Source organism: Tasmannia lanceolata, unplaced genomic scaffold (assembly GCF_043159265.1).
Source record: "Tasmannia lanceolata isolate RefF3 unplaced genomic scaffold, GAP_Taslan_0.1 ptg000029l, whole genome shotgun sequence".
NCBI classification, from domain to species: domain Eukaryota; kingdom Viridiplantae; phylum Streptophyta; class Magnoliopsida; order Canellales; family Winteraceae; genus Tasmannia; species Tasmannia lanceolata.
The window spans coordinates 7,088,758-7,116,491 of record NW_027518706.1 but is presented as its reverse complement, the minus strand read 5'-3'; the positions used below and the strand labels follow the sequence as shown (position 1 = coordinate 7,116,491).

The 27,734-nt window shown below is 40.0% G+C and overlaps 2 protein-coding genes across 3 annotated transcripts in view; both read left to right on the top strand.

Annotated features, from left to right (window-relative positions):
• The window catches only part of LOC143858909 (acyl-CoA hydrolase 2-like), a 39,309-nt gene extending 20,116 nt beyond the window's left edge, over nucleotides 1-19,193 (top strand). Inside the window, exons 10-17 of the mRNA XM_077369598.1 lie at nucleotides 9,617-9,679; nucleotides 9,759-9,814; nucleotides 12,848-12,952; nucleotides 13,093-13,149; nucleotides 17,726-17,827; nucleotides 18,529-18,577; nucleotides 18,667-18,735; nucleotides 18,841-19,193. Of these exons, the coding sequence (XP_077225713.1) occupies nucleotides 9,617-9,679; nucleotides 9,759-9,814; nucleotides 12,848-12,952; nucleotides 13,093-13,149; nucleotides 17,726-17,827; nucleotides 18,529-18,577; nucleotides 18,667-18,735; nucleotides 18,841-18,918 (579 nt within the window). The 3' untranslated portion in view covers nucleotides 18,919-19,193. The remainder of the gene's footprint in view (nucleotides 1-9,616; nucleotides 9,680-9,758; nucleotides 9,815-12,847; nucleotides 12,953-13,092; nucleotides 13,150-17,725; nucleotides 17,828-18,528; nucleotides 18,578-18,666; nucleotides 18,736-18,840) is intronic.
• On the top strand, nucleotides 19,126-26,260 carry SKIP4 (SKP1 interacting partner 4). 2 transcript variants are annotated; one of them, XM_077369599.1, is made up of 3 exons: nucleotides 19,126-19,253; nucleotides 23,494-23,982; nucleotides 25,578-26,260. In XM_077369599.1, exons 1-3 carry the CDS (start codon nucleotides 19,231-19,233, stop codon nucleotides 26,170-26,172), a joined length of 1,107 nt encoding a protein of 368 aa, XP_077225714.1. In that variant the 5' UTR covers nucleotides 19,126-19,230; the 3' UTR covers nucleotides 26,173-26,260. The 2 variants fall into 2 exon arrangements, with proteins under 2 accessions (XP_077225714.1, XP_077225715.1); XM_077369600.1 differs by lacking the exon at nucleotides 19,126-19,253 and adding an exon at nucleotides 22,078-22,217.
• Nucleotides 26,261-27,734: the final 1,474 nt, after the last annotated feature.

The window sequence follows — 27,734 nt, the reverse complement described above, 5'->3', positions numbered from 1 at the left end:
AGTATTATGAAGTGAGGATGTGTTATATTTTGAACCTTCTCAGTTGATTATTCTCTCTTCTAGACATTACATCCTGAAATACATTTTCTATATGTTCTATACTTGATCTTGTTGGAATAATCCTAGTTTTACTTTAATTGAATTTTTCACTTTATTCTTGTGTCATGTTTGTTCTAGGTAAGGTCTAAGGAGGGTCCTATGCTCTACCTGGACCAAGTATGTGTTTGGAACCATGTGTAGAGGCACTGAGACATTTGAAAAAATTTCTTTTTCTGCCAGAATGCCTTTGTTTGGATAGAGGAAAAAACATGTCAGTTTCCATTAAAGGGAAGGTGATCCTTGGACCGGCCACAACATTTCTTTTCCGCCCTTCGTATTGGTGCCATTGAGGGAAAATGTTTGAAGAAGCACAAATGTTATATAATAGAGGATGCATAGACATTATCACTCTCTGATGCATGCAGAAATTAAGTATAAACCTAGAAATCTGATAAACCTAGAAATCTGAATTCTTAATTGGATACGAACCCAAAAGTTGAAGAAAATAGATTCGGAACTGAGTTAACAAATGACCATACAGATGGCGTTACTATGACATCATCATTAGCACATTCTGATGTCAGCAATAAGTCCTCTTTGATTTGATCTAAAAATTGGTAGGTTCAGTGCTTGATTTATCATGTATTTTATTGATTTTTATTTAATAGTAAAATTAACCATGTTTGGGTGGGCCTTATCAAGGAAAAACATGAATAGTAGTTTGGGTTCATTTTTTTGCTCTTTTTTGGAGTAGTAAGTTGATTAAGAAAATGTTCTATCCTCATGTTTGAGCTTTTGCTTTGATTTTTTTTTCTCTTTTTATCAATTAACTTATTAAGTTCTACTTACCTTGCTCTCCTATATTACTGTTGAGTTGTTGGTGAACTCTTCCTTTTTCAAATAACATCTCTACTAATGTGACCAAAAACATTATTAAAATATTTCTAAGAAAAGGTTTTTTTTGTAAATGTTAGGAAACATGATTCACTTCTAAACATAGAAAAGCTTTTCCTCAAGCACACCAGCCTATCCTCTGTGAGGGGACAGGCCTAGCAGTTCCAGAACTGCCAATTTTTACCCGATTGGTACTTCTTTTCGTATTTCAAATCACCCAAAATACAACAGAACGGAAATAGAACATCTACTTGTATTGTTAGGAAAGCTTAGACTGAAGTCACTGAACCACGAAGTCAGAAATTGAAGTGCATTTTTCATTCTTACTTTATCACACCTTGAATTCATGAAGTAGGCTTGCTTTATATATATATAGAAAAGTGTTGCTACTCGGTCTTGTAGCTAAGCTTGTCTACTCCGTCGGGTTAAATACAGTGGGGGCCCACATTGTTTGTGTGTCCATTTTTTCCCATTTTCCCTCCACTGTTGGATGGGTTAGGATGATCCTATGGATCTGATTTTTTGTGGACACCCTATCTAGGTAAGGGGCTTCCAAATGAATGGTTTGGAGCACTCAAACAATGTGGGCCCCACTGTATTTAACCCGACCGAGTAGATAAGCTTAGCTACAAGACCGAGTAGCAACACTTTTCCCATATATATATATATGAGGAAAGTGAAGCTACACCGCCGGTGTAGCTAACTTAGCTACACCGCCGGCTTAAAATACAATGGGCCCACATTGTTTTGGTGATCCAAACCATTCATTTGATTGGCCCTCACATAGATAGGGTGTCCACCAAAAATCAGCTCCATAGGATCATCCCAACCCTTCAAACTGTGGAGGCAAATATGGACAAATTTGTGAAGGTTTTTACACGTTCATTTTTGCCTCCACAAATCGTAGGGTTGGGATGATCCTATGGAGCTGATATTTGGTGGACACCCTATCTATGTGAGGGCCAATCAAATGAATTCTTTGGATCACCAAAACAATGTGGGCCCATTGTATTTTAAGCCGGCGGTGTAGCTTCACTTTCCTCTATATATATATATATATATGTTGAGAGAGGTAGATAAAAGAGAGAAAGTAAAGAGTGAGAGAAAAGATTGAGTTAGGGCTCTCCCCCTCACTCATGTAATATAAATAATAAAGAGTGAAGTACAAAGACAAGTATGCCCTTGGGCATTACAAGAAAGACCTAAAGACCTGTTAACACTCCCCCTCAAGCTGGAATGTAGATATCTAACATTCCTAGCTTGTTACAATTATTAACTAACTTAGCTCTACTTAGAGTCTTCGTGAACATGTCTGCTAATTGATCTGTACATCTGGTAAACACAGGAGATATGTAGCCTCGCTGAATCAAATCTCTAATGAAATGACAATCCACTTCAATATGTTTGGTCCTCTCATGGAAGACTGGATTCGTGGCAATGTAAATGGCGGATTTGTTGTCACAGTATAACTGAGCTGGAGAAGAAGGAGGAAATCCAATCTCTGAAAGTAAGGAACGTAGCCACATGAGTTCGCCACTCGTATGAGATATAACTCTATATTCTGCCTCGGCACTGGATTTAGACACGACATCTTGTTTCTTACTTCTCCATGAAACAAGATTATCTCCAATAAAGGTGCAATATCATGTAGTAGATCGCCTATCAGCTGGAGATCCTGCCCAGTCTGTATCAGTGTATCCTTCAATTATCTGGTGCCCATGCCTCTGAAATAACAACCCTTTACTTGGCGAACTCTTCAGATATCTCAATATCTGAAGTACAGCAGCTCAGTGTGAAGTGCGAGGTGAGATCATATGCTGGCTAACAGCGCTAACTGCAAAGGTAATATCTGGACGTGTAACAGTAAGATAAATGAGCTTACCAACTAAGCGTCTGTATCGCCCTGGATCTTCTAACAGGACTCCCTCCTCAGGGAGTAATTTCATATTCTGGTCCATAGGAGTTGAGGCACGCTTGACTCCCAAACAACCTGTCTCATCAAGAAGATCCAGAACATACTTCCTCTGTGAGAGGTAGATACCCCTAGTCGAATAGGGAACCTTAATGCCCAGGAAATACCGAAGACGACCCAAATCCTTAGTAGAGAACTTTGTCTGAAGGAAGGATTTGAGCCTCTGAATGCCACCTGTATCGCTACCAGTGATAATGATATCATCGACATATACTATCAACAGAACACAACCAGTCTGAGACTGAAAACTGAAGACGGAGTGATCAACTGCGCACTGCTTCATGCCAAAGCGAATAAGTGTAGCACTGAACTTCCCAAACCAGGATCTCGGAGATTGTTTGAGACCATAAATGGATTTCCTCAAACGGCAAACAAGAGAAAATCTCTCCCCCTGAGCAACATATCCAGGAGGTTGCTCCATATAGACCTCTTCCTCCAAATCACCATGAAGAAAGGCATTCTTTACATCCAACTGATGAAGATGCCAGCCATGATTCACAGCAAGGGATAGCAGGACACGGACAAAAGGAATTTTCCCAACTGGTGAAAAAGTCTTGCCATAATCAATCTCATATGTCTGCGTGTACCCTTTGGCAACAAGTCGAGCCTTAAGGCGCTCAACTGTGCCATGAGGAAGGTGCTTGACTGCATAAACCCATCGACAACTAACGGGGCGAGCACCATATGGTAGAGGGACCAAATCCCATGTCTGATTGGCCTGAAGGGCCTGCATCTCAAGATCCATAGCCGCCCGCCCGCCGGCCTTGGTGATCAAGTGCCTCCTGTAGAGTCTTAGGTAGAGAAATAGATGACAAAGACGAAACAAAACTACGAAAAATAGGGGTGAGAAAGTCATAAGACATAAAAGAAGAAATGGGATGAGCAGTACTGCGAGACCGAGTGCGAGAGGCAATCGGAGAGTCAGAATGTACCTAAGAAGTGGGGATCTCCGGCTGAGATGATGATGGCTCAGGCGGGACTGAATGAGCAGCAGATTTGGCTCGACGTTGATACTGCTTCAATGGTGGAGGTAGAGGGGCTGCACAAGGCACTGCCGTCGGCATAACAGTAGAATCAACTGTAGGGGAGGAACTGGACACCGGAGGTGCAGAAACAGGGATGGGATCAGGAAGAACCGGAAGAGGAAGAACAGGAGTATGCGAGGAATCCTCCTGAAGTGTAGAGGGGGAGGGATCCAACGAGATGGACGGACTAAAAAATGATTGAGTCTCAAAGAATGCAACATCCGCCGAGACAAAGGATCGTCGTAGGCGAGGGCTGTAGCAACGATAACCCTTTTGGGTCCGAGAGTAACCTAGAAAGATACACCGTTCAGCCCGATGATCCAACTTATCTAATCCTGACCCAAGAACGTGGACAAAACAGAGACAGCCAAAAACTCGAGGTGTAAGAGGGAAAGGGTTAGAGGTAGGACGGAGAATCGAGAACGGAGAGGTGCCACCAAAGACCGAAGAGGGAAGCCTATTCGCCAGGTAGCATGCTGTGAGTACAGCATCAGCCCAATAGGTCTTAGGGACCCGCATCTGAAAGAGTAGTGTTTGGGCCCCATCTAACAAGGAGTGAAGCTTCCTCTCAGCCACTCCATTCTGCTGAGAGGTATGAGCACATGAGGACTGATGAAGAATGCCTCGCGAAGAGAGGAATTCCTGAAAACTATTTGAGTAAGAGAAATATTACTTTGCATTGTCAGTGCGAAGACATTGGATAACACATGAGAATTGATTACTAACTTCAGCATAGAAATCACGAAACACTGAAAAAACTTCAGAACGATCTTTTATTAAATAAGTCCATGTCATACGTGAATAGTCAAAAATAAAGACCACAAAATAGCGAAATCCAAATAAAGAGGTAGTCCTCGCAGGAACCCATACGTCAGAATGAACAAGAGCAAAAGGGTGTGAAGCCCGACTAATAGTCTTAGAGGGAAATGGCACACGATGATGCTTCCCAAGTTCACAGGCCTCACACTGAAAAGACCTAACAGATGAAGAAGGAACGAAGGGAATCCTGCGTAAACGCTCCATAGACGGGTGACCTAGACGGCAGTGCCACTGGTATGCATCGACCGAGCCATGTGAATCGAATGGGACAGAGTGTAGTCGAGACGATAAAGGCCATCCACCTCACGGCCCGAGCCAATCGTCCTCTCAGTCGAGAGGTCCTGAAAAAGACAATATGAAGGAAAAAATGAGATAGAACAATGAAGATGCTTTGTTAATTGACTAACAGAAAGTAAACTGAAAGGTGACTTGGGGACACAGAGCACATATGATAATGTAATGCCTGGTGAAGGGGAACAATTGCCAACACCAGTGATAGGAGAGGTACTCCCATAAGCAAGAGTAATAGAATGTGAAACAACATGATGAAAATCATGTAAGGATGACTGGGTACCTGTCATGTGATGAGATGCTCCCGAATCAATAATCCAGGAGCTAGAGCTAGAGAGGAACGAAGCAGGAGAACTACCTGGCTGACTAAGACCAGCAGTAGGAGGGCGGCTGGCAGACCTGAAACGCTGTAGCTCATCATAGTCGGCACGAGAGACGACCATCTGATCGGTCGGAGTAGCCAGTGGTGTCTGTGAGGGGCTGTCAATAGGAGCAGGCGAATCTGGAAGGGCAAGATGTGCAGTACGGCCCTGATGAGGATCTGGAGTGTGACGCAGCTCAGGATGGAGATCAAAACATGTCTCGTGATAGTGACCCTCACGCCTACGATGAGTACAATAGGGCCGAGCTCGACCTCCAAGGCCACCCTCACGGCCGCTGCCACATCCGCCTCGGCTAGTATCGCGACCACGACCGCGACCAAAAGTGCCTCCTCCTCGGGAAGGGCGGTCAGCGGCTCCATAAGCAGCAGTAGTCGAGACATTCACGGGAGTAGGAACAGTAATGCCAAGTGCACATTGCTGAGCTCGTAAAAATACCTCCTGAAGAGTGGGTACAGTACCAGACCCAAGGATGTGCTGTCGAAGATGAGTGAACTCTGGTCTAAGACCCTCAAGAAAATGAACAACACGGAGCTGATCTCGCTGTCTGGCTGTCGTGGTAAGATCAGTGGTGAGAGGCATAAGAGCATCCAGCTGCTGGCAATAGGAGACAAACTGTCTGTAGTAATCATGAACTGTAGAATCACCGCGCCTGTGACCCATCTAGAGCGAATAAGTGTCGCAGAGACGGGCGACATTCCCCTCACCAGAATATAATGCCGCAGTGTGCTCCCATACCTTTTTGGCAGTAGGGAGATCCATCATGGTGCTAGCAATGGCAGGGGTCATACTCTGCCATAGAAGTGTACGAACAAGGGCACAAAGTATTAAATCTCGGTTTCGGTTTCGGTACGAAATCTTGTAAAAATTTCACCGAAACGTTTCACCGAAATTTCCGAGCCGAAATTTCTGAAATGTTTCGGCGAAGTTTGGTACTTTTCCGACTCACCCTGAATTTCGTTTCATTTTCTACCGAAACCGAAATATTTCGTTTCGGCCGAAATTTAAAACCATGCAAGGGCATCATCTACATCCCAATCATCAAAGATAGGGTCAGTCTTAGGAGGGGGATCACGACGAATAATAGAAATCTTTCGTCAGGCCTTCAGATATGTCTCCACAACAATCTTCCAAGTCAAATAGTTGGATCCATCAAGACGGGAAGTGGTAATCGGTGGAAATGACGCATCCACCGAAGACAAAGACGACGACGCAGCCTGACGCGGCTGAGAACTAGTAGCCATAGCTGGAGTACGAATAGTAGGGTCCTCAATACGAGGGGTATCTTCCATAAGAGACTGGGAAGAAGACTGGAGAGGACCAACAACGAGCAAGTAGAGACAAGGATGAAGACTTTAAGCTAATAGACCGCGGCTTCGTGAGGACAACATATGCATAAGGGAGGCATGAGATAGCCTCACGACATAAAGACAAAGTTGAGATAACTCCGAGCCACAAACATCGCAATGATGTAAGTACAGATCCAGAACAACACCATGAAGATAGTGATAAAGCCGAACAAGAAAATCTAGGGCATAGCTATGACCCAAAAGAGGAAGAAGAGATTATGATGGATCAGATTAGGGCAAGGAAGAGTGGGGAAAAGAGGGTACTGTAGTAGGAATGGTAGCGATGTACTGTAGCAGTACTGTAGCGATGCACTGTAGCAGTATTGTAGTGGGTACTGTAATGATGTACTGTAGCAGTACTGTAGTGATTTACTGTAGCAAAGAATGGAGGGGTTATGGTTAGGGTTAGGGATGAAGAAGATGGAGGTGGAGGTTAAGGTTAGGGTTAGGGAAAAAAGAAGGAAAGAGAAGAAAAGAAAAGAAAAAAAAATGGCCCTAGGCATCCATGCCCTAGAGCTCTGATACCATGTTGAGAGAGGTAGAGAAAAGAGAGAAAGTACAGAATGAGAGAAAAGATTGAGTTAGGGTTCTCCCCCTCACTCATGTAATATAAATAATAAAGAGTGAAGTACAAAGACAAGTATGCCCTTGGGCATTACAATAAAACCCTAAAGACCTGTTAACATATATATATATATATATATTTGATAAAAGAGTTCCTACTTCCTAGAGTAGATAAATTATCTACCCCCTATGCTTAAAATACAGTCCGGGCCACAATGTGTGGGTGATTCAAAGAATTCATTTGATGGGCCCTCACATAGAGATAGGGTGTGCCCAAAAAGTCAGCTCCATAGGATCATCCCAACCCATCGATTTGTGGAGGTAAAAATGGACGGGTATAACCTCCACAAATCTGTCCATTTTTTACGTCCACAAATCGAAGGGTTGGGATGATCCTATGGAGCTAATTTTTTGGGCACACCATATCTCTATGTGAGGGCCCATTAAATGAATGCTTTGGATCACCCAAACAATGTGTCCCCGACTGTATTTTAAGTCTAGGGAGTAGATTAGTTATCTACTGATCTACTCTAGGGAGTAGGAACTCTTCTCTCTCTCCCTCTCCCTCTCTCTCTCTCTCTCTCTATATATATATATATATATAATATAGAGAGACATACATACAGACATGTATTTCCATCCAGTTGTGTTGCACTTCAAGTAATGTTTCTCAGATCCTTTGGGAAGCTTTCTAGATTTGGTTTTCCATAATTAATGTGAGTAATTTACATGTGGGCAATTTTTTATATGTAAATATTATAAATCTGAACTTCTCAAAAAAAAAAATAAATTATAAATCTGATGCTAGACCGGCAAATCCTCTGCTTTCTTACGGAAGTGGTAAATATACCATAGGAAAAGTGATTGTGCTTTGGATCACCCAAACAATGTGGGCGGGGTATAATTTTCCACAAATCTATCCATTTTTAATCTCCACAAATCGAAGGGCTAGGATAATCCTATTGAGCTGATTTTTTGGGCACACCCTATCTATGTCAGGGCCCATCAAATGAATGCTTTGGATCACCCAAACAATGTGGGCCCCCACTGTTTTTTGCCCGACCGAGTAGATAAGCTAATCTACTCGACCAGCACAATCACTTTTCCCATATACCATATGCGTGCTCACATCTCTAGGGCTGCTCAATCGGTTATAACCGAACCAATTTGCCATATTTTTAATAACTGAAATAATTTCGGTTAGTAAAAAACAGTAACCGAAACCGAAACCGAAATTTTTTTGGACCGAAACTAACCGAACCGAATAGTTCTTCGGTTAGTTCGGTTATAACCGAATTAGGCGCACATAATTTCAAGAGCTTTTATATGATGAAGATGAAGCCATGAAGGGCCATAGGAACTAGGAAGTAACATACTTGACATTTTGATTCTACAACAGGTCCATAATTTCAAAATCTGGGAAAATAAAGAAGAAAATCAGAAATAAAATACCTGGAAGAAGGCGAGCTTCGGTGAGCAGAGAATAAACCCCAAAATGGAGTAGAGAATAATCCCCAAATATAAGAGAAAGAGACGGAAGCGGAGAGGCGGAGGCCGCGGAATTGCCAAGGAAAGAGACCGGAGTGGCGGAGAGGCGGAGGCCGTTGGTGTCTTGGAGGCGGCGGTGCCGTCACTCAAAGTCTCAAACTCAAAGTCTCCACTTTCTTCTCAAAAGAGTCAAAACCCTAAATTCCTAGACTCTGTTTTGAGAGAAGCTTGTCTTTCACTCTTTCGTTAGAATTTTAGATAAGTCATAAGTGATTATTCGGCCCCTTTTTTTCTCGGGACAGCCCTTGACTGTCTTTTTATTCTAGTGGTGGCTGTCGTAAGTAAAAGAAGGGGGGTGAACTGGTGAATATTTCATTAAAAGCAACAGTTGTCATTTCCTTCCTTTGAAAGCAACAACTGTCATTTTTTTCCTTGGGAAGCAACACCTGTCATTTCCTTTACAATAATATATTATTTTCTTTCAAAGCAACAACTATCATTTCCTTTATAATAAATATATCATTTCTTTGAAAGCAACAACCGACATAAAACCGAAATATATATATATATATATATATATATATATATATATATTTTTAACCGATACCGAAAACCGAATTACGAGATGAATAAAAACCGAAACCGAACCGATTATCCAAAGAACCGAACCGAAATAACTGATCTAATTCGGTTCGGTTCAGTTTTTCGGTATTGACCGAATAATGAACACCCCTACTCACATCATATCTTACATGTTTTATTTATATATACATTTTGATTTTATCTATTTTACAGAAGGAAGAAGCAGGGTTTGAACACCAAGAAGTTATGATGCCTCCTGTGCCTGCTCCAGAGATGGTAACTGATAACATTTTTTATTTGACGTTTCATGTGCAATTCGGCTATATGGAGTGGAATCTAATTTTTTTCATCACAGCTTCCATCAATGGAAGAGCTGCGGGAGAGACGTCTTACTGATCCACGCCTTCCCATGTAAGACATTCGCTTAAATCAGTTCTGTTGGTTCCAATACTGCATTGATCTAATATTATTATGAATGTTACCAAGTGTACTAGTTACTTCTTGCATATTTTTCTGTCCATTATGTAGGGCCCCACTCTCACCCATGTGTGCTTATTTTTACAGTTACCTTATATATTGGCTGCATTAATCATCTATATATATATATAGTGTTCCTAAGCTATAGCTCGGATAAGCTTATCTAAGCTATAGCTCAAAAACACATGTGGCCCCACATTTTTGGGGGATCCAAAGCATTCATTTGGAAGGACCTTCCATGGATAGGGTGTGTACCAAAAATCAGCCCTAGAGGATCATCCTAACCCAATCAAAGGTGGAGGGGAAAATGGACAAACAATGTGATCAAATGAATGCTTTGGATCCCCCAAAAAATGTGGCCTGGGAGTTTGTGCAGCCATGCACACAGATAGCGTAACAGATAACTTATCTGTGCAGCTGCACACAAACCATTTCCTTATATATATATATATATATATATATGAGGAATATGTTCGTGCGCTTGAGCGTTGGAACCAAATGGTGCGCTTGAGTGCACCATTCACATGGGTCCCACAATTTCTGTGAGGATCCAAACCATTCATTTGCAAGGCCCTATCATAGATAGGGTGTGTACCAAAAATCAGCTCCATTGAATCATCCTAACCCCTCCAAAAGTGGAGGGCAAAAATGGGCAGATTTGTGGTCTGTCCATTTTGACCTCCACAAATGGATGGGTTAGGATGATCCTATGGAGCTGATTTTGTGTACACACCCTATCTATGTAAGGCCCTTTCTATTGAATGCTTTGGATCATCCTAACAATGTGGGCCTCATTGGTTTGAGAGCTCAAGCTCACCATAAGGTTCCAATGCTCAAGCTCACAATCCTTTTCCTCTCTATATATATATATATATATATATATATATATATGAGAATAGAGTTCCTGAGGTTAACCTCATATAAGCTTATATGAGGTGGCGCTCACAAAACATAAGGCACAAACTTTGTTTGGATGATCCAAACAATTCATTTGCAAGGCCCCATCATAGATAGGGTGTGTACAAAAAATCAGCTCCATTGGATCATCCTAACCCCTCTAAAAGTGGAGGAAAAAATGGGCAGATTTGTGGGCAAAAAGTGTCTATCCATTCTGCCCTTCACTTTTGGACGGGTTAGGATGATCCAATGGAGCTAATTTTTTGTACACACCCTATCTATGATGGGGCCTTCAAATGAATGCTTTGGATCATCCTAACAATTTGGGCCCCTTATGTTTTGTGAGCGCCACCTCATATAAGCTATATGAGGTTAACCTCAGGAACCCTTTTCTCTCTCTCTCTCTCTCTATATATATATATATATATATATATATATAGAGAGAGAGAGAGAGAGAGAGAGAGAGAGAGAACGGTTTCTACACACAAGTGTAGATAAGTTATCTACACACTAGCTTAAAATACAGTGGAGGGCATATTGTTTGGGTGATCCAAACCATTCTGTCCATTTTACCTCCACAAATCGTAGGGTTGGGATGATCCTTTGGAGCATTTTTCTTGGACACCCTATCCATGTGAGGGCCAATCAAATGAATGGTTTGGATCACCCAAACAATGTGGGCCTCCACTGTATTTTAAGCTAGTGTGTAGATAACTTATCTACACAAGTGTGTAGGAACCGTTTTCTCTTATATATATATATATATATATATATATATATATATATATATATATGCACGGTGTGAAATGGTGGGCCCTACCCCATCAAAACATTAGGTGTAAGATCGTGGACCCCACGTACAAAATCTCAAAACTTTGTCAACATTATGAAAAATCAAAGAGACATCTTCATATTTATTTTTTACCACAAAAAAATCCCTATAAATTCATGATATTATTTTGACTACTGATGTTCCCACTACCATGTTCTGATAATGAGACAAACTAACATTGTCTTTTCCTTTTTAATTGTCTAGTTAGAGCATTTAAGGAATTGTAATAGCTTTTCACAGTTGGTTAAATAATAAAAGACAAGGTGAGTTTGTCTCATCATGAGAACATGGTAGTGGAAATATCAGTAGAAATTATTTTTTGTCCTATTTTTTTTTTAAATTTTTAAATTTTATATATTTATACGTTTTATGTATTTTTTTCCAAGCCTTTTCTCAATGAAAACTCAAAAATAACAAAAGAATTTAAAATATACCAAGATAACCCCCCCCACACCCACACTAATTCTTGAGGCAAATATTTGTGACTACACCAATGCTATGCATGATGTGTAAAAAAATTCTATGGAAAAAAATCAAAGGTCTAGTAGGTTTGCAATTGTCCTTGAAAAGAGGGAAAACATTTATTTTGGAAAATAATTTCAATGGTAAAATTTGGGAAAATTTATTTTCTGTGAAAAAATTCAATAAAAATTTCCATGGAAAAGAAGAATGACAATTGATGTTTAGTATTAATTATAGATATATATACTCAAGTTTTTTTAGATTTTCTACTAAAAATTGTGTTTTTAAAATATGGTTTACTACGGTTTTCTCAATATGGATTGCCCCTGAATTTCTTTATTGATAACTTCCCACAAAGAAGTGCACGTTTTCTATAGGATGAAAGGCTTTATGGTTAGTCTAGTTTATGCAAGCCGATCCATATGGTTCTATGTGGGTTACACATATGAACTGTTAGCCATTAGGATATGCACACATTGCACTGATCCTCTCAAACTCATTGGTCCTTTTTGGTTGGTTTACATTCTAGACCGCTGGCAATCTGAGCATGAAAATTTGAATAAATTTGTGGCCACCCTGGAGCATATGTGGGGCTCCCTTGCATGACATATGCTCTATATCCCTTACCATTTGAGATAATTATGTGGACCTTTTGGATAGACTATCTCCCCCAAGAAGCGTCTTGTCCTTGTTCAACATGTTTTGTTGATTGTAAGTTCTTATCCCACTCACATATGTTGATTCTAATGAGGTCTAACAATTGGGTAGCAATACAGGGCCTATCGAAACAAAGTGGCTAGAGCAAACTTTACACCTTGGCCTGTAGATATAAGGTTTTGTGATCAAAGCAACTCTGTGAGCCAGTATAGCTCTCATCCAAGGTTAGATATACTTCCTTGCATTCTTTGTTCTCTTGTTTGTATTCTCGATTTATTTCTCTAGAATGACTAATGGGAGAACAAACATTCTTTTCACATATATTGAGTTCCAATTTAGTGAATATCGATTTGTTTTCTTGCAGCATGAAGTATTGGTTTAAAGCTAGAGGAAAGCTTTCAGATGACCCAGCTTTGCATAGGTAAGTTGTTGTATATAAATAGCTTCAAGCATTTACAAATTTTTATATGACTTTCTCACTTGCCTGAATGCTTTTCAAGTGGAGTTGGTCATTTATAATTAGGGGTGCAACTCGGGTCGGGTTGGGTCGGGTTGAGGCCAACCAGAACCCGACCCGAGCAACCATTTGCTCAACCCGAACCCGACCCGAGTTCCAACCCGACGAGGTTCAACCCGACCCGACCCGATGAACCCTTTTTTGTCAACCCGAACCCGACCCGATGAACCCTTTTTGTCAACCCGAACCCAACCCGAGTTCAACCCGACCCAACCCGAGATTTTAGGCTTAAAAAATTAATTTAAAATTTCGGGTTCACTTGGGTCGGGTTGCCCAAGCCCTCAACCCGAACCCAACCCTAACTCAACCCGGGTTGAGAAAACTCAACCCGAACCCGACCTGAACTCTACCCAACCCGACTTTTTTTTTTCGGGTTGAACCTATCAGGTTTGGGTTGAGCCCGCCCAAGTTGCACCCCTATTTATAATGGCCCATTTGGACATATTTTTGCTTCTTTCTGCCCCCATTTAAATTTAGATTTCTTGAAGAGGGACTTTTGAACCATTGATGTTATTTTCCTTAAATTACCAAGTTTGATTAGTATTTGTGATTGTTTGCATTGTTACATTAGTGGAAAAGTGAATCAAATCTTTAGAAAGAAGAAGCGAAGTGGGAGAGAGAGAGAGAGAGAGAGAGAGAGAGAGAGAGAGAAGCATTATGAACTTCTTATTCTCCCCTCTTTATATTACATTTCGTATTTACATTATTGCCACTCATAAGTGAAAATAAGAGGAAAAGTACATAAATACCTTTATGTAATCACTATATACCCTGTATCTCAACACTAGGGGTGGACATGGTTCCGGTTTTAACCGAAGAACCGAACCGAACCGGCTGCTTCGGTTCGGTTCGGTTCGGTTCTGCGAAATGATGGTTCGGTTCTGGTTCCCAGAACTGGGAACCGATGGATTTCGGTTCGGTTCTGGGTCTGGGGACCGGGAACCGAGAACCGAACCGAACCGTCCGTGCAGGCACATGCAGCCCCAAAAACAATTGGGCCCCATTTTTAGGTGATCCAAACCATTCATTTGTTAGGCCATGATGTAGATAGGGTGTGCCCAAAAAATCTTCTCCACAGGATGTTCCTAGCCCTTCGATCTGTGGGGTTTTAAAATTGACGGAAGAGTATAAAAACCTGCACGGATCAATGGTTACTATCATCCTACGGGGGGCACATATAAACTGTGAAGTGTGAACTGCTAAAACAACTCAATAGAATCTTAAAAAAAAAGATATTCTGGGCACAGTGGCACACCCTATCTAGTATCTACATCATGGTCCAACAAATGAACGGTTTAGATCACCCAAATAATGTGTGCCCCACTATTTATTTTGCCTAGCTCGTGCTTGTGCTGCCATACACAGTATAAAATCTCTATACTGTATTACTATTACAAATGATAACCGCAGCAAGACTACAAGTCTTCATTGTCTAAGTGACATGGTCTCTTTTTGTTACTGTTGCAGAACCAGAACCGAACCGAACCGATTAAATTCGGTTCTGGTTCGGTTCGGTTCCAGGTTCACCTGGTTCGGTTCTGGTTCCAGAACCTGGGAACCGACCGTTGGTGGTTCGGTTCTGGGTTTATCCCAGAACCGAACCGAACCGAACCATGTCCACCCCTACTCAACACCCCCCCTCAAGTTGCAAAAATGTCACTCATGCCCAACTTGCCAACAATTTGAGATAATTGATCTATAGTGACATCTCTTGTAAGGATGCCGGCTAGTTATGCTTGGATGGAAATATAAGGAGTACAAATCGTCCATAATCAACTTTTCTTGAATGAAGTTTCGATCAACCTCAATAATTTCTAGTCACAGAGGGTCACTAATTGATAATAGAACTTTGAGACAGATCGATCACCATGCTTAAGATTCAACAACTTGGAGTAGAGATCACAAATCCGAGTCAAGTTATTGACCCCCAAATACAGTCTCGGTTCGTTTCCGGATGTCCTTAGAGGATCTAAGGTACATCATAGGGCCAACAACTCTAGGCGACTACATCGGATGAAGGCAGTGTGGAGCTCTCAGACACACTCGTGGAAGCAGACAAATCGATCACCGTGCTTAAGATTCAACAACTCGGAGAAGACATCACAAATCTGAGTCAAGTTATTGACCTCTGAATACTGTCTCGGTTTGTTTCTGGATTTCCTTAGAGGATCTAAGGTACATCATAAGGCCAACAACTCTAGGTGACTACACCAGATGAAGGCGGTGTGCAGCTCTTAGCACACACGCAGAAGCATGGTTACCAGACCGGAGAAGGCCGTAACTCTGGATGTAGATCATAACAATAATCAACTGAATACCCTTCCATAAGACAGTGCGTGCATAAACAAGTCCAACGTCCGCCAAGGCCACGACCTCCCCCTGAATCGCGACCACCTCCATGGCCACGAAGGCCTCTACCACGGCCAGATCGGCCACTACGATTGGTCCCCAACTGAGCAACAAGAGTAGAACGATCAATAGGGTAATCACCGGGCCCCTCAGCCCTCATAGACCGTTGTACACGGGAGAACACCTCGTCAAGAGAAGGCAGAGAACCTAAACCGACGATCTGTTGTCTAACAGGAAGGAACGACCCCAAAGCACCAAGAAACTGGATGACCCTTAAATCTTGTTGACGCTTGCCCAGGACAGAAGAATCCGTGGTAAATGACAGATACATATCCAACTACTCACAAAGGGTCACAGACTAAGAATAGAACTTTGAGACAGATCGATCACCATGCTTAAGATTCAACGACTCGGAGTAGACATCTCAAATCTAAGTCAAGTTATTAATGCCCGAATACAAAGTCTCAGCTCGTTTCCAGATGTCCTTAGAGGATCTAAGATACATCACAGAGCCAGTAACTCTGGGCTCCATGCTATTCCAGAGTAGCATCTTGATCACGGCGTCTTCCTATCGCCACTCGCCGTAGGACTTATCGTCATTGTTCGGAGGATCTCGTTCAATGTACTCAACCTTTCCTCGAGCAAGAAGGAAACATCGTAAGAAAAAAAAGACCAGGGGAAGTCCCCGCTGCCTCCTTGAAAGAGAGATGTCCTGAACGACTAGACGATAGGGGCATACCTGCCCGAGGGCCGCACCTTTTCATTATGCGCATGCTGAAAGGCATTCAGCTGCCATTCTCCATGGCAGATAATTGGAGATATCCAATTTAATAGACGTCATCTGAATGTTGTTAATCTCCATAGTGGGAGCACTAGCGGAAGCAGCCATAAATGAACGATCCTCAGAGTGGCAAAACGTGAATCACAACCGCAAACACTTACTGCTCGACGAAGGGCATAGCTTTGACAAAGGATCTTAAGTCTTCGAACTAGAAAAACTTCAACAAACACGCCATTCGAAGGGATCAAACACACCAACCAGTCTTATGTGCAGACTGCCAACACAAACCGACAAGTAAAACAATTGATCCGAAGACATACGGCATCAACACTGACGGAGGAGAAAATTTACAACAGTACACATTAACGTGAACAGCACTCCCGAATAAATAAATAGAATCTGGAGAGTGATGGAGAAGAAAAACCCAAAGTAGAAGAGAGGGGAGGCGGAAACCCAAAAATGCGTAGGCAGCAACAAAAGCCAAACTGAAAAGGGGTGTTGGGCGTAAAAAAAAATACCAGTGTGAGTGGGCAGGGGCTCCAAAAATGTGTGTGGGGTGGGGGGGCGGGGGGGGGGGGGGGGGGGGGGGAGAGAGGTTCACTAGGGCACAATAACCGTAGGGCTCTGATATCATGTTGCCCTAGAGATAGAAGACAGAAAGTTAGGAAGAGAATGAGATGGAGAAAGTGCAAGAGACAACCCTACTCTCATCAATATGATATATATAAGAGTGCATGGTTAGGGTTGTACTGGTGAAATGACAAGTATGCCCTTGGCGTAACACGATATGTCTAACAGTTGCCTTTCATATTTACATGGATGCCACATAAGTGAAAATAGGAGAAAAAGACAAATACCACTTTATACCATGTATCTCAACAACATTGTCTGCTAGAGCTTTAGATCTCAAGACTTCAAGCTCAAGACGTAGTACCACACAATTGTATTGGCATGACATATGTGTCGTGTTCGACATCTAGTCATCTTAAATGGCATGACACATGTGTCGTGTTCGACATCTAGTCATCTTAAATCAATCATATATTAGAGTTTACAGTTTTATTGAAAGACCAAAGCTTAAAATAACATGGGCAAGAGAAACCAAACAAATTGAGGGGTAAAGACGCCCAGTGGGAACAATGCTCAATGTCTTCTGAGGTGACAAATACAAGGGCACAATGAAGAAAAATCTTATAGGTTGAAATGATAGAAATTATTATTTTGGTTTCTTATATTTGCATTCCTCTTATTTCAGAAAATACACTACAATTGTGGTATTGGATAAGAGTGGCATATTTTATTATTGACAACATTTAATGAGCCTGATTTTCTCAAATGGTTGTGCAACAGATGTGTGGTAGCATATGTTTCAGATCTTGTGTTCCTAGGTGTAAGCCTGAATCCTCATCGCAAAATGGGTTTGAAGTTATCATCACTCAGTCTTGATCACTCGTATGTCTCTATACCTTCTCTCCTTGAAAAGTGTTACAGTAAGTCATATATAAGCTAATCTGGAGATAACATGAATATGTAAGTTTTGAATAGAATATTGCTTGTTTGTGTTCTGCTTGTGATTATATTCAATTATTTAAGGGTGATGTAACAATCTGTGTTCATGTATATACTAACTCAGTTCCCACGAAGACCTATAGTTGACTTCTAAGGCCCTGTTTGTTTTAGATTATGACAACCGATTGTGGAGCCCCAACCGATTATTGGACCGAAATTGCACAAAATTTGAGTCCAACAATCGGTTGGGGACTCCACAATCGGTTGTTATAATATAAAACAAGCAGGCCCTAATTTAGGGCTCTGGACATGCATTGTGCTTATGGAAACTCTGAAGGGCTCTCGTTTAATAGTTCCACAACCTGTATCATCTAATAATTTTGCAGTAATAAAATCCTAAATGGAGCAGGAAGTTTCTGTTTTGTACAAAATAAAACGTCGCATGTGTGCAAGTCATTAAAGTCTTCAGTCTTAGCAGCTACTCACTTTCAGTATTGAGCCCATTGTTTAACTGGTCTGTGTAGTAACCATTATGTCATGGGCTCATGGGGTCAATCCCTCCTTACCTAATGGCTTACCTTTTGTTATGTACGACGACCTGTAGAAAAAAAATATTTCCAATCCTTTTTTACTTTACTTTTCAGGATGTGGTTTCACAGGCCCGTCAGAGCTGATGAGTGGTTGCTATATGTGGTAAGTATAAGATAATCTCTTGATCACTTGAGTTTTCTTATCCATTGTTTCTTAGACTCTAGTCTAATTTCAGGTCCTTGGTTTTACAGATAGAGAGCCCATCTGCCAGTAATGCTCGTGGGTTCTGTTCTGGCCGCATGTTTAATAGAAAGGGAGAGGTATGAATCACTCAAAGCATAATTAGAACCATTTACGTGTTTATTCTGACTTATTCCATGCCAAAATTTATAATGGGTTCTGTCTTTTTCTATGTGGACGAACAGCTTATCATATCTTTGGCTCAAGAGGGTTTAATCAGGAAGGCTAAAACACAAAATCCAGTACCCAAATCAAAGCTCTAAATTTGATAAATAGATAAGGATTTCAATTTTCCACAATGCATTAAAGATATGCATCGGTTGTTGGTGATTGTTTTGAGTATAGCTGATGATGTATGCCACACTTTTTATCAACCGAGACGAGCAGTGAGCAGCAGTGATAACTGTGTTTGTATCAGTTTCCATGTTCCATTTCCTGGTCAAACTTTGTTCTCATTTTTATCACTCACTATTTATTTATAACTGTAATTGACCCCTTTATTTAATATGAAAAAATAAGATAAGAAATGTTTATATCCCTTCGCTGCTTGCCAACAGGGTCTCCAACCGGCCCCTATGACTACCTCGAACCAAAACAGGTACAAATCTGAAACCCTGTTCCTATGAATCCCGTTTCGCAGTTTTTTTCTTCTTTTCTTTTCATTTTTGCAAATTTGCAACCCTTATGCAATGCTCTTTTTAAATTTTTTTTTTTTTTTTTTTTCATTTTTATATTAGTTTCTTGCAAATCTGAAGATCTGAAATGCCCTTCCTATGAAACCCATTTCCCATTTTTTCCATTTCTATTTTTCTCAGTTTTATTTTTTCACAAATTTGAAATCTGAAGCCCTTTTTTTTCCATTTATTTTATGTTGAAGAACTCTATGGTATTTTTAATATGTAATTTCTGTCAACATGAAGGGCTTCTTAGCTTGTTCACATTCTCCTCTGTTTCTGCCTTCTCCTCTGATACGCAAGAAATCTATTTTTTTCTGTGGAATAGTCTCTTAAATATTCCTTTGATTATATTTTCTTAAGGGAGAAAAACCAAATATTTCTTTTTTTTCTTCTTTGAATTCTCGTCCATAATTCAAATTATCCATTTATCCTTATAAAAACCAACCTTTTCATCTTTTTTTTCTAGGCCTTTGTGTTCTAGGCCATTGTATTTTTAGGGTTCTGTGTTGTAGTTATTGATTATGTGTCCTGTATGTGGATAAATCGAGTGGTGATATGGCATTAGCTTTGTGCTTGTATTTAATTAGCTGTATTTCAATAGAAATGAAGAGATTTTTGCAACCAAAAGGAAACTTTGTTTCAAGAGAGTCAATGCTTCCTCTCAAGTTGCAAGTTGAATTGTTATGACTTATGTGGTCTGGTTGCCTCAACCTTCCTCCCTCTCTTTATTAAAGTTTTGATTTTAAATAACCTGTGAGGGATTCCAATTACATGGCTAGGTTGATTCTTCATTGGCAAAGATGGGATTTTTTGGGTTTGGTCCCATCAGTTCATTTGATTATCCTGTACTCTTTTTTTTTTATGAAACTTTCCTGTGTAACTTTTTAAAATTTATTTGTTTTTTCGGATTATTTGGATGGGTTTCATACTCATGCCTTGAAATTAGTCTTCTCAAAGAGTGATGACACATTATTTGGATGGGGCCGACAAGATGAACGGTCAAGATTCATATACATGTGGCCCCATGTACTGGATTTGAGATTCAAATACCAAAAGGGAAAAATGTTTAACATTAGGTTCATGTTTGGCAACAAAGAAAAAAGAAATTCATGGAATTTGCAGTTGCCCAATCTTGAGAGAGAATTGAGAGGGTCTGGTTATAGGCTAGAAATGAGTGAGGGGATCTTATGAAGGGACTAAAACTTAGGAAAAATAAATACCTACTTTGAAATTAGCACTAATTGGGAGAGAATTATACGTTGAATATAGATCAAGCATAGGACACTCTCTATGGACTAATCACTGTCAAATAATTAGGGTTATTCTATTTACAATATCAATTAATCTTTGAACCTAGGGGGGGGGGGGGGGTTCACATTATCATGTATGACAATAGAAATATTGTAGGCCATGTGGCAATAGGACAATAACAACCGTTGGATCAATCCTCAATTAGGGGAGTGATAAATTGACTCCCCAAATTGATGAATCGACTCCCCATGTGTCTTTCTCTCTCTTCTAGGTTAGAGAGAGAAAGAGGAGAGAGATAGACACATGGGGAGTCGATTTATCACTGCCCTTTCTTTTATCCATTATTTTTTATATGGCCCACCCACTTGGAGATGCAACTGATCAACAGCTCTAATCACCTTAAATGTATGTAACGTACGGTGGAGATGCTTCTAATCATAGTTAGAAAAATCTGTTTTTTAAGTAAAACATTTAGACTTGTTTTAAACTTATTAAACATGTTTTTTTTTTGGCCAACTTTCCAATTTTAATCACAGGGGTATTTAGGTCAAATCCAATGAAAGGGAGTTTCCTGCCAATACCATTGATTTTAACGGGTTTTCTGTAATTTTGCAACTTTATATGTAGGCAAATGATATCTACACTCCACTATTTTAATAATGGCACTCCTCACTTTTATTAATCACACTTCTAATTTGTGGCCGCTACTGTATTTTAACCTTAGATAGCCTTAGATAGCCCTAGAGTAGAGAGTAGATAACTTATCTACTGTTTAAAATACAGTGGGCGCACATTGTTTGGGTGATCCAAAACATTCATTTGATTGGCCCTCACATAGATAGGGTGCGCTCCATAGGATCATCATAACCCTTCAAACTGTTATGGCAAAAATGGGCAGATTTGTGAAGTTTTATAACCGTCCATTTTTACCTCCACAAATCGAAGGGTTGGGATATGAAGCTGATTTTTTGGGCACCCTATCTATGAAAGGGCCCCATCAAATGATTGGTTTGCATCACCCAAACAATGTGGCCCCTACTGTATTTTAGCCTAGGGAGTAGATAAGTTATCTACTCTTGGGGAGTAGGAACTCTTTTCTCAATTTCTAAATGGCGATCGCATGCAGCATTAAAAAATAGTGAGGCATTTAAAAATAGTGGGACCCACACGAATAGATGATCAAAACCATTGAAGGCTTACATCTTCCTATCGACTCTGTTTTTAGGCCACCGAATTAAGGAAAATGATATACTCACCCCTTTTTTTACTTGGGATAGCCCCCATCCACTGTAAAAGAGTAATTATAAATACACTAGAGGTGGCTGTCGCTAGTAAAAAACAGGGCAAATATGTCATTCCTCTAAAATGAATTATTTAGATCATCGACATCCATTGTGGGCGATGATAAATTCGCACCCCCTTAATGTGCCAAACTTGAACGCTTTTTCAGGTTAACTCAAGTTAGAGTGGTGCGAATTATTCTACAGAGGGGTGCGAATTTATCATTGCGCTAGAATAAAAACTCAAATAAACAGAAGAGTGTCATTATTAAAACGAAGCATTGCGGATATTATTTCATATACTTTAATCATTTACCGATGAAAACCAAAATCAGAAAGCAGAAGAATTTCAAGGTTCCTTTTCTAAATCTCTACATTTTATCTGATCTTCAATTGATTTTATTTTTTTTCTTCTCGAATCTGAATTACAATCTTCTTGTTACTGATTTTCATTTTTCTGCATTTTTCTCTTTTTGGATTTGGGTGCAATCATCATTCTTTTATTTTTCTCCCCTTTTCATTCACGGATCTGAAAACTTAGGGTTTCTTTTCATGATGATTTATGTTTATTTTGGTAGATGTTAGTCTTTTGAAATGTATATGAAAGAATTCGCATATGAAATTTTGAGAGAAGGGGATTTTCTGAATGTAAATTTAAATATTGAATAGTAATTTTTATTTCTTGAAGTGCTTGAAACCCTAATCTTTAATCAGGACATATCATGGTTTTTATATGCTATTCAGGTTATTTAGTTATTGTTTCAGTGATGAGAGAATGGTTGACAGTGGATGGAAATAAACCTGTTGTTTTTAATCAGAATTTTGTGGGAATTTTTATTATAGCAGGCTTAAGAAAATCCATGTGTCTGCAATCCATGATTGTTTGTTAATATCTTCCAATATATGATGTGTATTGAGTAAGGAGATTACTTGTATTGAGTAAGGAGATTACTTGTATTGAGCTGTTTCTTTGTAAATATGAATTATGAAAGTATTCTAGTCATACATTGTAAGCTCAGAGAATGCAGAACACATTATTTGATATAGTGAGTTGGTGTAGTCCCAGCATATTATCAGGCGATTTCTGATGTTTTATGAACCCATGGATCACCAAGGATTATATGAATGGTATTTTGATTAGATTAGATTAAGATTGTCCTTTCTCATGTGTTTATTTTATCTTCTGGTGCTTATCACTAAGCGCTCTATATAAGCACAATTTAGGGTTGATTATAATGATCTAATGTCAATGAAATATTCTTCATTTATAAGTTGTAACTCTTGCAAAAAACAAACAAAAAAGAAGAAAAAGAAGTTAAAAAAAATCAATTTCCACAAACTGCTATGCTATTTTGCGCCATATTAGTTATCTGTTAATAACCCTAAGAGCCCATCTGGATCTTTATGTATACTTTGATCAGTATTTCAGTGTAACAAAGAGAATGTTTGGCTTACATAACCAAGTGATGGATACTATTGGTTGTACTCGAAGTTGGTCCAGATCACAATGTGATAGCATGGCTCTGTTTTGCTGGTCCAAACCAACTGAGTTTTTTTTTTTTTTTTTTTTTTTTTGAGGTTTTTCCTCCGGCACTTTTTATACTAACTTTTCTTTTTTTTGCTCTTATAGTTGGAGCCTAGAAATGGAACTTTCGCAAAACACATTTGAGGATTCCACACAAGAGGAATCTACGCATACACCCCTCATAAGTGGCCTTCCTGATGAGATTGCTCTTCTATGTTTAGCAAGGGTTCCTCGTAGGTACCATCATCTCCTCAAATGCGTTTCGAGGAGATGGAGAACATTAGTGTGCAGTGAAGAGTGGTGTTCCTTCCGTCGAAAGCACAGCATAGAGGAAGCTTGGATTTATGCATTGTGTACAAACAGTGCGAATCAAACATGCTGTTATCTTTTGGATCCCTTGACGAGATGTTGGAAACGGATCCAAGACATCCCCACTCGGTGCTTAAAGAGAAAAGGCATGGCCTTTGAAGCCATTGGAAAGAAACTATACTTGTTGGGTGGCTGCGGTTGGTTAGAAGATCGCACTAATGAAGTTTATTGCTACGATGCCTCTACAAACACATGGGCAGAAGCGGCTCCATTGTCGACTGCTAGGTAATGCGTTGATATTTTTAATCCTAGTTGCATGCTTGTGCTATATATATGTGTGTGTGCAAGCGGGCGGGCGGGCGGGCGCCCTCGCTCTCATGTGCATGTTGAAAAGACCTGATCTGAGATCTTATTCCGGGTTTGAAATCCAATTGGGACTGTATGATTCTTTGCTCCAAGTCAAATAATAGATATTGAGTGGATCGGTTTGAAAATCAATGAGTTGCTAGTCGTAGAATATTATTCCCGTCAGAATTAGTCACTTCAACGATCTTCGATGGTTATAGGGTATCCAAAGTACGAACGAGATGGATGTTTGTTGTCCCAACCATTCTTGTTAGCCCCAATCCTGATAAGGAAAAGGGGTAATTTATAACAAAGTTTTCTTGTTGTCGATTCCTAGGTGTAGTGCTTCTTCATCTATGCCGTATATCGGTCTACTGCTTCTTTGATTACAGCAACAATAACATCACCTATATGAGCATATCGGCGATTACTAGCTCCTATGATTCGAATACACATCAATTCTTGAGCCCCGCTATTGTCCGCGACATTCAAATGGTTCTGAGATTGAATCATATCATTTTTTTTTGTGCGTGCGTGCGTGCAGGAAATAGTACAAGAACTTTATAATGGTAGTTTGATCTTTTCAAGCCGCGCTTCTAATTTCCTTGATAATTAGGAGTTTTTGAGCATTTAGTTATGACATCATTTCTGAACTGATAAGTTTGTCACACATCACTCCCACACATGTGGCGAGCCAAAGGATCTGGACGATCCATTGGTGTAGAGATCTCCACAAGCTTTCAACCAATGGAGTAATATCCACTAGCAAAGAAAGCATAATTGTAGAGGGAACTAAATACTTCTGGATATTGCTTGACTTTAGCAAACAATAAAGAACATACTAATTCCACTATTTGAAATAGATGTGGAGGGTGTATATATTTATAATCTCAATTCCACTCCCTTCATTCTAATTCTAATCCTATATATTCTAATTTCCAGTTTTAAATTTAACCTAATGGTGATAATCAATCCCAAATAACTTAAGCATGACCATTTAAAAAAAAAACCTTAAGCCGGATTTCTTTTTACCCAAATTTTTTGGTTTTTGCACTGTTATTCAAATTCCGCTCTTTTAATATAAAAACACCAAGGCTGAAAAAATTTTAAGCAAAAAAGCCCAAACAGTGCACATATTTGTGTACATTATACAGCATATCTATGTTTTTCTGCATGTGTATGGATGTTGCTAGCTTTGTATCTTACATATTAATTTTCTGTATTCAACTGAAATTAACTATTTGAGCTTGTGAAACAACCGATTACTCCAAAAGCTTAAGCTGTTAGAGTCGGTGTTGTTTAATCATTTATACTTCAAGACTCACCCTCATGTGTGGCCCCACTATTTTTTGGGTTGGCTGTACACGTGAACTTTTAATATCGAGGAGGAGTTAGGTTTTGAACTCAGGACCTGCCGTGAGGCAATAGCTCTGATACCGTGTGGAACAACCAGTTACTCCAAAAGCTTAAGCTGTTAGAGTTGGTGTTATTCATTTATACTTCTACAGAGCTTATTCTATTTTTTCATATTTCAGGTGTTATTTTCAGTGCACAGCTCTCAATGAAGAACTCTACACAGTTGGTGGGATTGGATTGGGCACCAACGAACTGAGCTCATGGGATACTTACAACCCAAATTCGAACAGTTGGACGTCTCACAAGGACCCAAACATCTTCCCAGAAGTCGAAGAATCCCTCGCCCTCGACGGACAAATTTACATACGAGGTGGAAGTTCAATCACACCCCCAAGAGCAGTTTTTTATGACTCAACTGTCAAAATATGGCAACCAGTGGACAATTCCGAGATGGTTTGGAATTGGCGTGGCCCTGCTGTGGCCGTAGATGGGAGAATGTATGTCTTGGATCAGATCTCGGGGCTTAAGTTGATGATGTGGAAGAAAGAGAATAAGGAATGGGTAGTGGTTGGAAGGTTGTCGACTTTTCTGGCGCGGCCACCTTGCCAAATTGTGGCAGTGGGGAGGAGTATTTATGTGATAGGAAGGGGGCTGAGCACTGTGGTGGTGGACATTGACAAGGTGGGAAATGTGGGAGGGGTGATGGTGAGCTCTTCTATACCCAAATTAGATTCTAATGTTTATGTTATCTGCTGTAAAACTCTATCTATTTGACATGTTTTTATTTGTAGAGTTGGAGCTCTAATATATAATGCTCCATAAATTTATAATCTGTTATATCCTATTGCTAGAATTGACATTATTTCTGCGTTGGTGATTTATGATCTCTTATTTCTAATACTTAATTTAGAAAAATGGAAAAATCTAGTGATATAAGATATAAGAGAGTACCTTCTTAGAAGTTGCTGTTCAAGCTAGAGAAGGAAGAGAAAAAAGAAAATAGAAAAGAAAAAAAGGTGTCAAAATTCACTGCTCTTAATCGCATTTCAGTATGTTTTTTTACCAAAAAGAGTGTAAGAGTGCTCAACTCTCTTTTCACACTTTCTCTCTTAGTATTAGATGCTAAAAAAGAAATGAAATTTAAGGAATGGTGATAAGGGGTAGTGAGATTGCAACAAAAATCGGGAGATAGGTTTATTTTCTAATACTTTTTTTTTGATCCGTAAGTAGGGGTTAGGCTGACCCCAAACCAGATATATTGAAAAAAGGAGAAAGAAATACAAACGTTATGAAGCTCTAGAGGAGCTCATAATACAAGATCTAGGGTAAGAAGTGCCATCGACATCTTCCCTGATGATTACATTCAATTCGCTAGGGAAACAATCAAAAGATAAGAAAATTCCCTTGATAGGGCAATCATGCTTTGACAGAAAATCAGCTCCCCTGTTTGCCTCACGCCAAGTATGAGAGAGCTTCCAGCTGAGGAAATTGTTAGAGTTCGGATGGCCTCTTCTTTAAGGATCTTGTTCTTCCATGGACACTTAATATCCCATTTACAGAGTTAACTGCCACCATAGAGTCTGATTCAATCCAAAGATTTGATATCAGAAGTCTTCTGGCAAGGTTGATCCCCAACATGATCTCATCGAGTTCTAATTCATGGATGGGACTTGGGGGAACAGTAACAGAGAATGCCGCCATAGTTTCTCCGTCGGGATTTCTGATCAGCCCTCCCAGCCCTGGTTGATTACCTGATAGGGAGGCGTCCATATTTAATTTGAAGAAGCTCGAAGGCGGGAGCTCCCATTTACAGAAAACCTGAGATTTGTCCGTATAGAAACAGGGGAGGGCTAGAACAAAAGCAAGGGTTTGATTCCTCATATCTGGTCTGATATTCAAGTTCAGAAAAAGGCACCTGGATTTAATAATGTCAAGGATATCCTTCAGAATTTGTTGCTTATGCCTTGATTTATTTTCATAAATCCATACATTTCTCTCATACCAGATGTAGTAAATGGTAGTTGTGAAAGCGATACGGATTGCCACTGTCAGCTGATCTTTTCCTTTGTGCGATCCTCTAATCCATTCTTCTTCATCGACAAGAGAGTTTAGAGGTTTTCTACGGTGTCCAAATCTCCATAGAACCGAGCGCCAAATCCAGGATGAGAAAGAGCATCTAAAAAACAAATGATTGATGTTTTCTCTTTCAGAACAGCAGAGGGAACATCTGTTGTTGGCATGTCCTTGAAACCAGATCGATGAGAACCATGGAACTTTAACACCTCTGATTCGAAGGCATTCCCAGGCACTTTTCAATGAAAAGGTCCCATCTGTTG

What these genes read in the sequence shown, in the direction of transcription:
- SKIP4 (XM_077369599.1), top strand. Translation starts at nt 19,231, where the DNA reads ATGACTACCTCGAACCAAAACAG. An exon ending in ACTACCTCGAACCAAAACAG is followed by an intron (nt 19,254 to 23,493) that starts GTACAAATCTGA and finishes TTGCTCTTATAG; the next exon opens with TTGGAGCCTAGAAATGGAAC. An exon ending in GCTCCATTGTCGACTGCTAG is followed by an intron (nt 23,983 to 25,577) that starts GTAATGCGTTGA and finishes TTCATATTTCAG; the next exon opens with GTGTTATTTTCAGTGCACAG.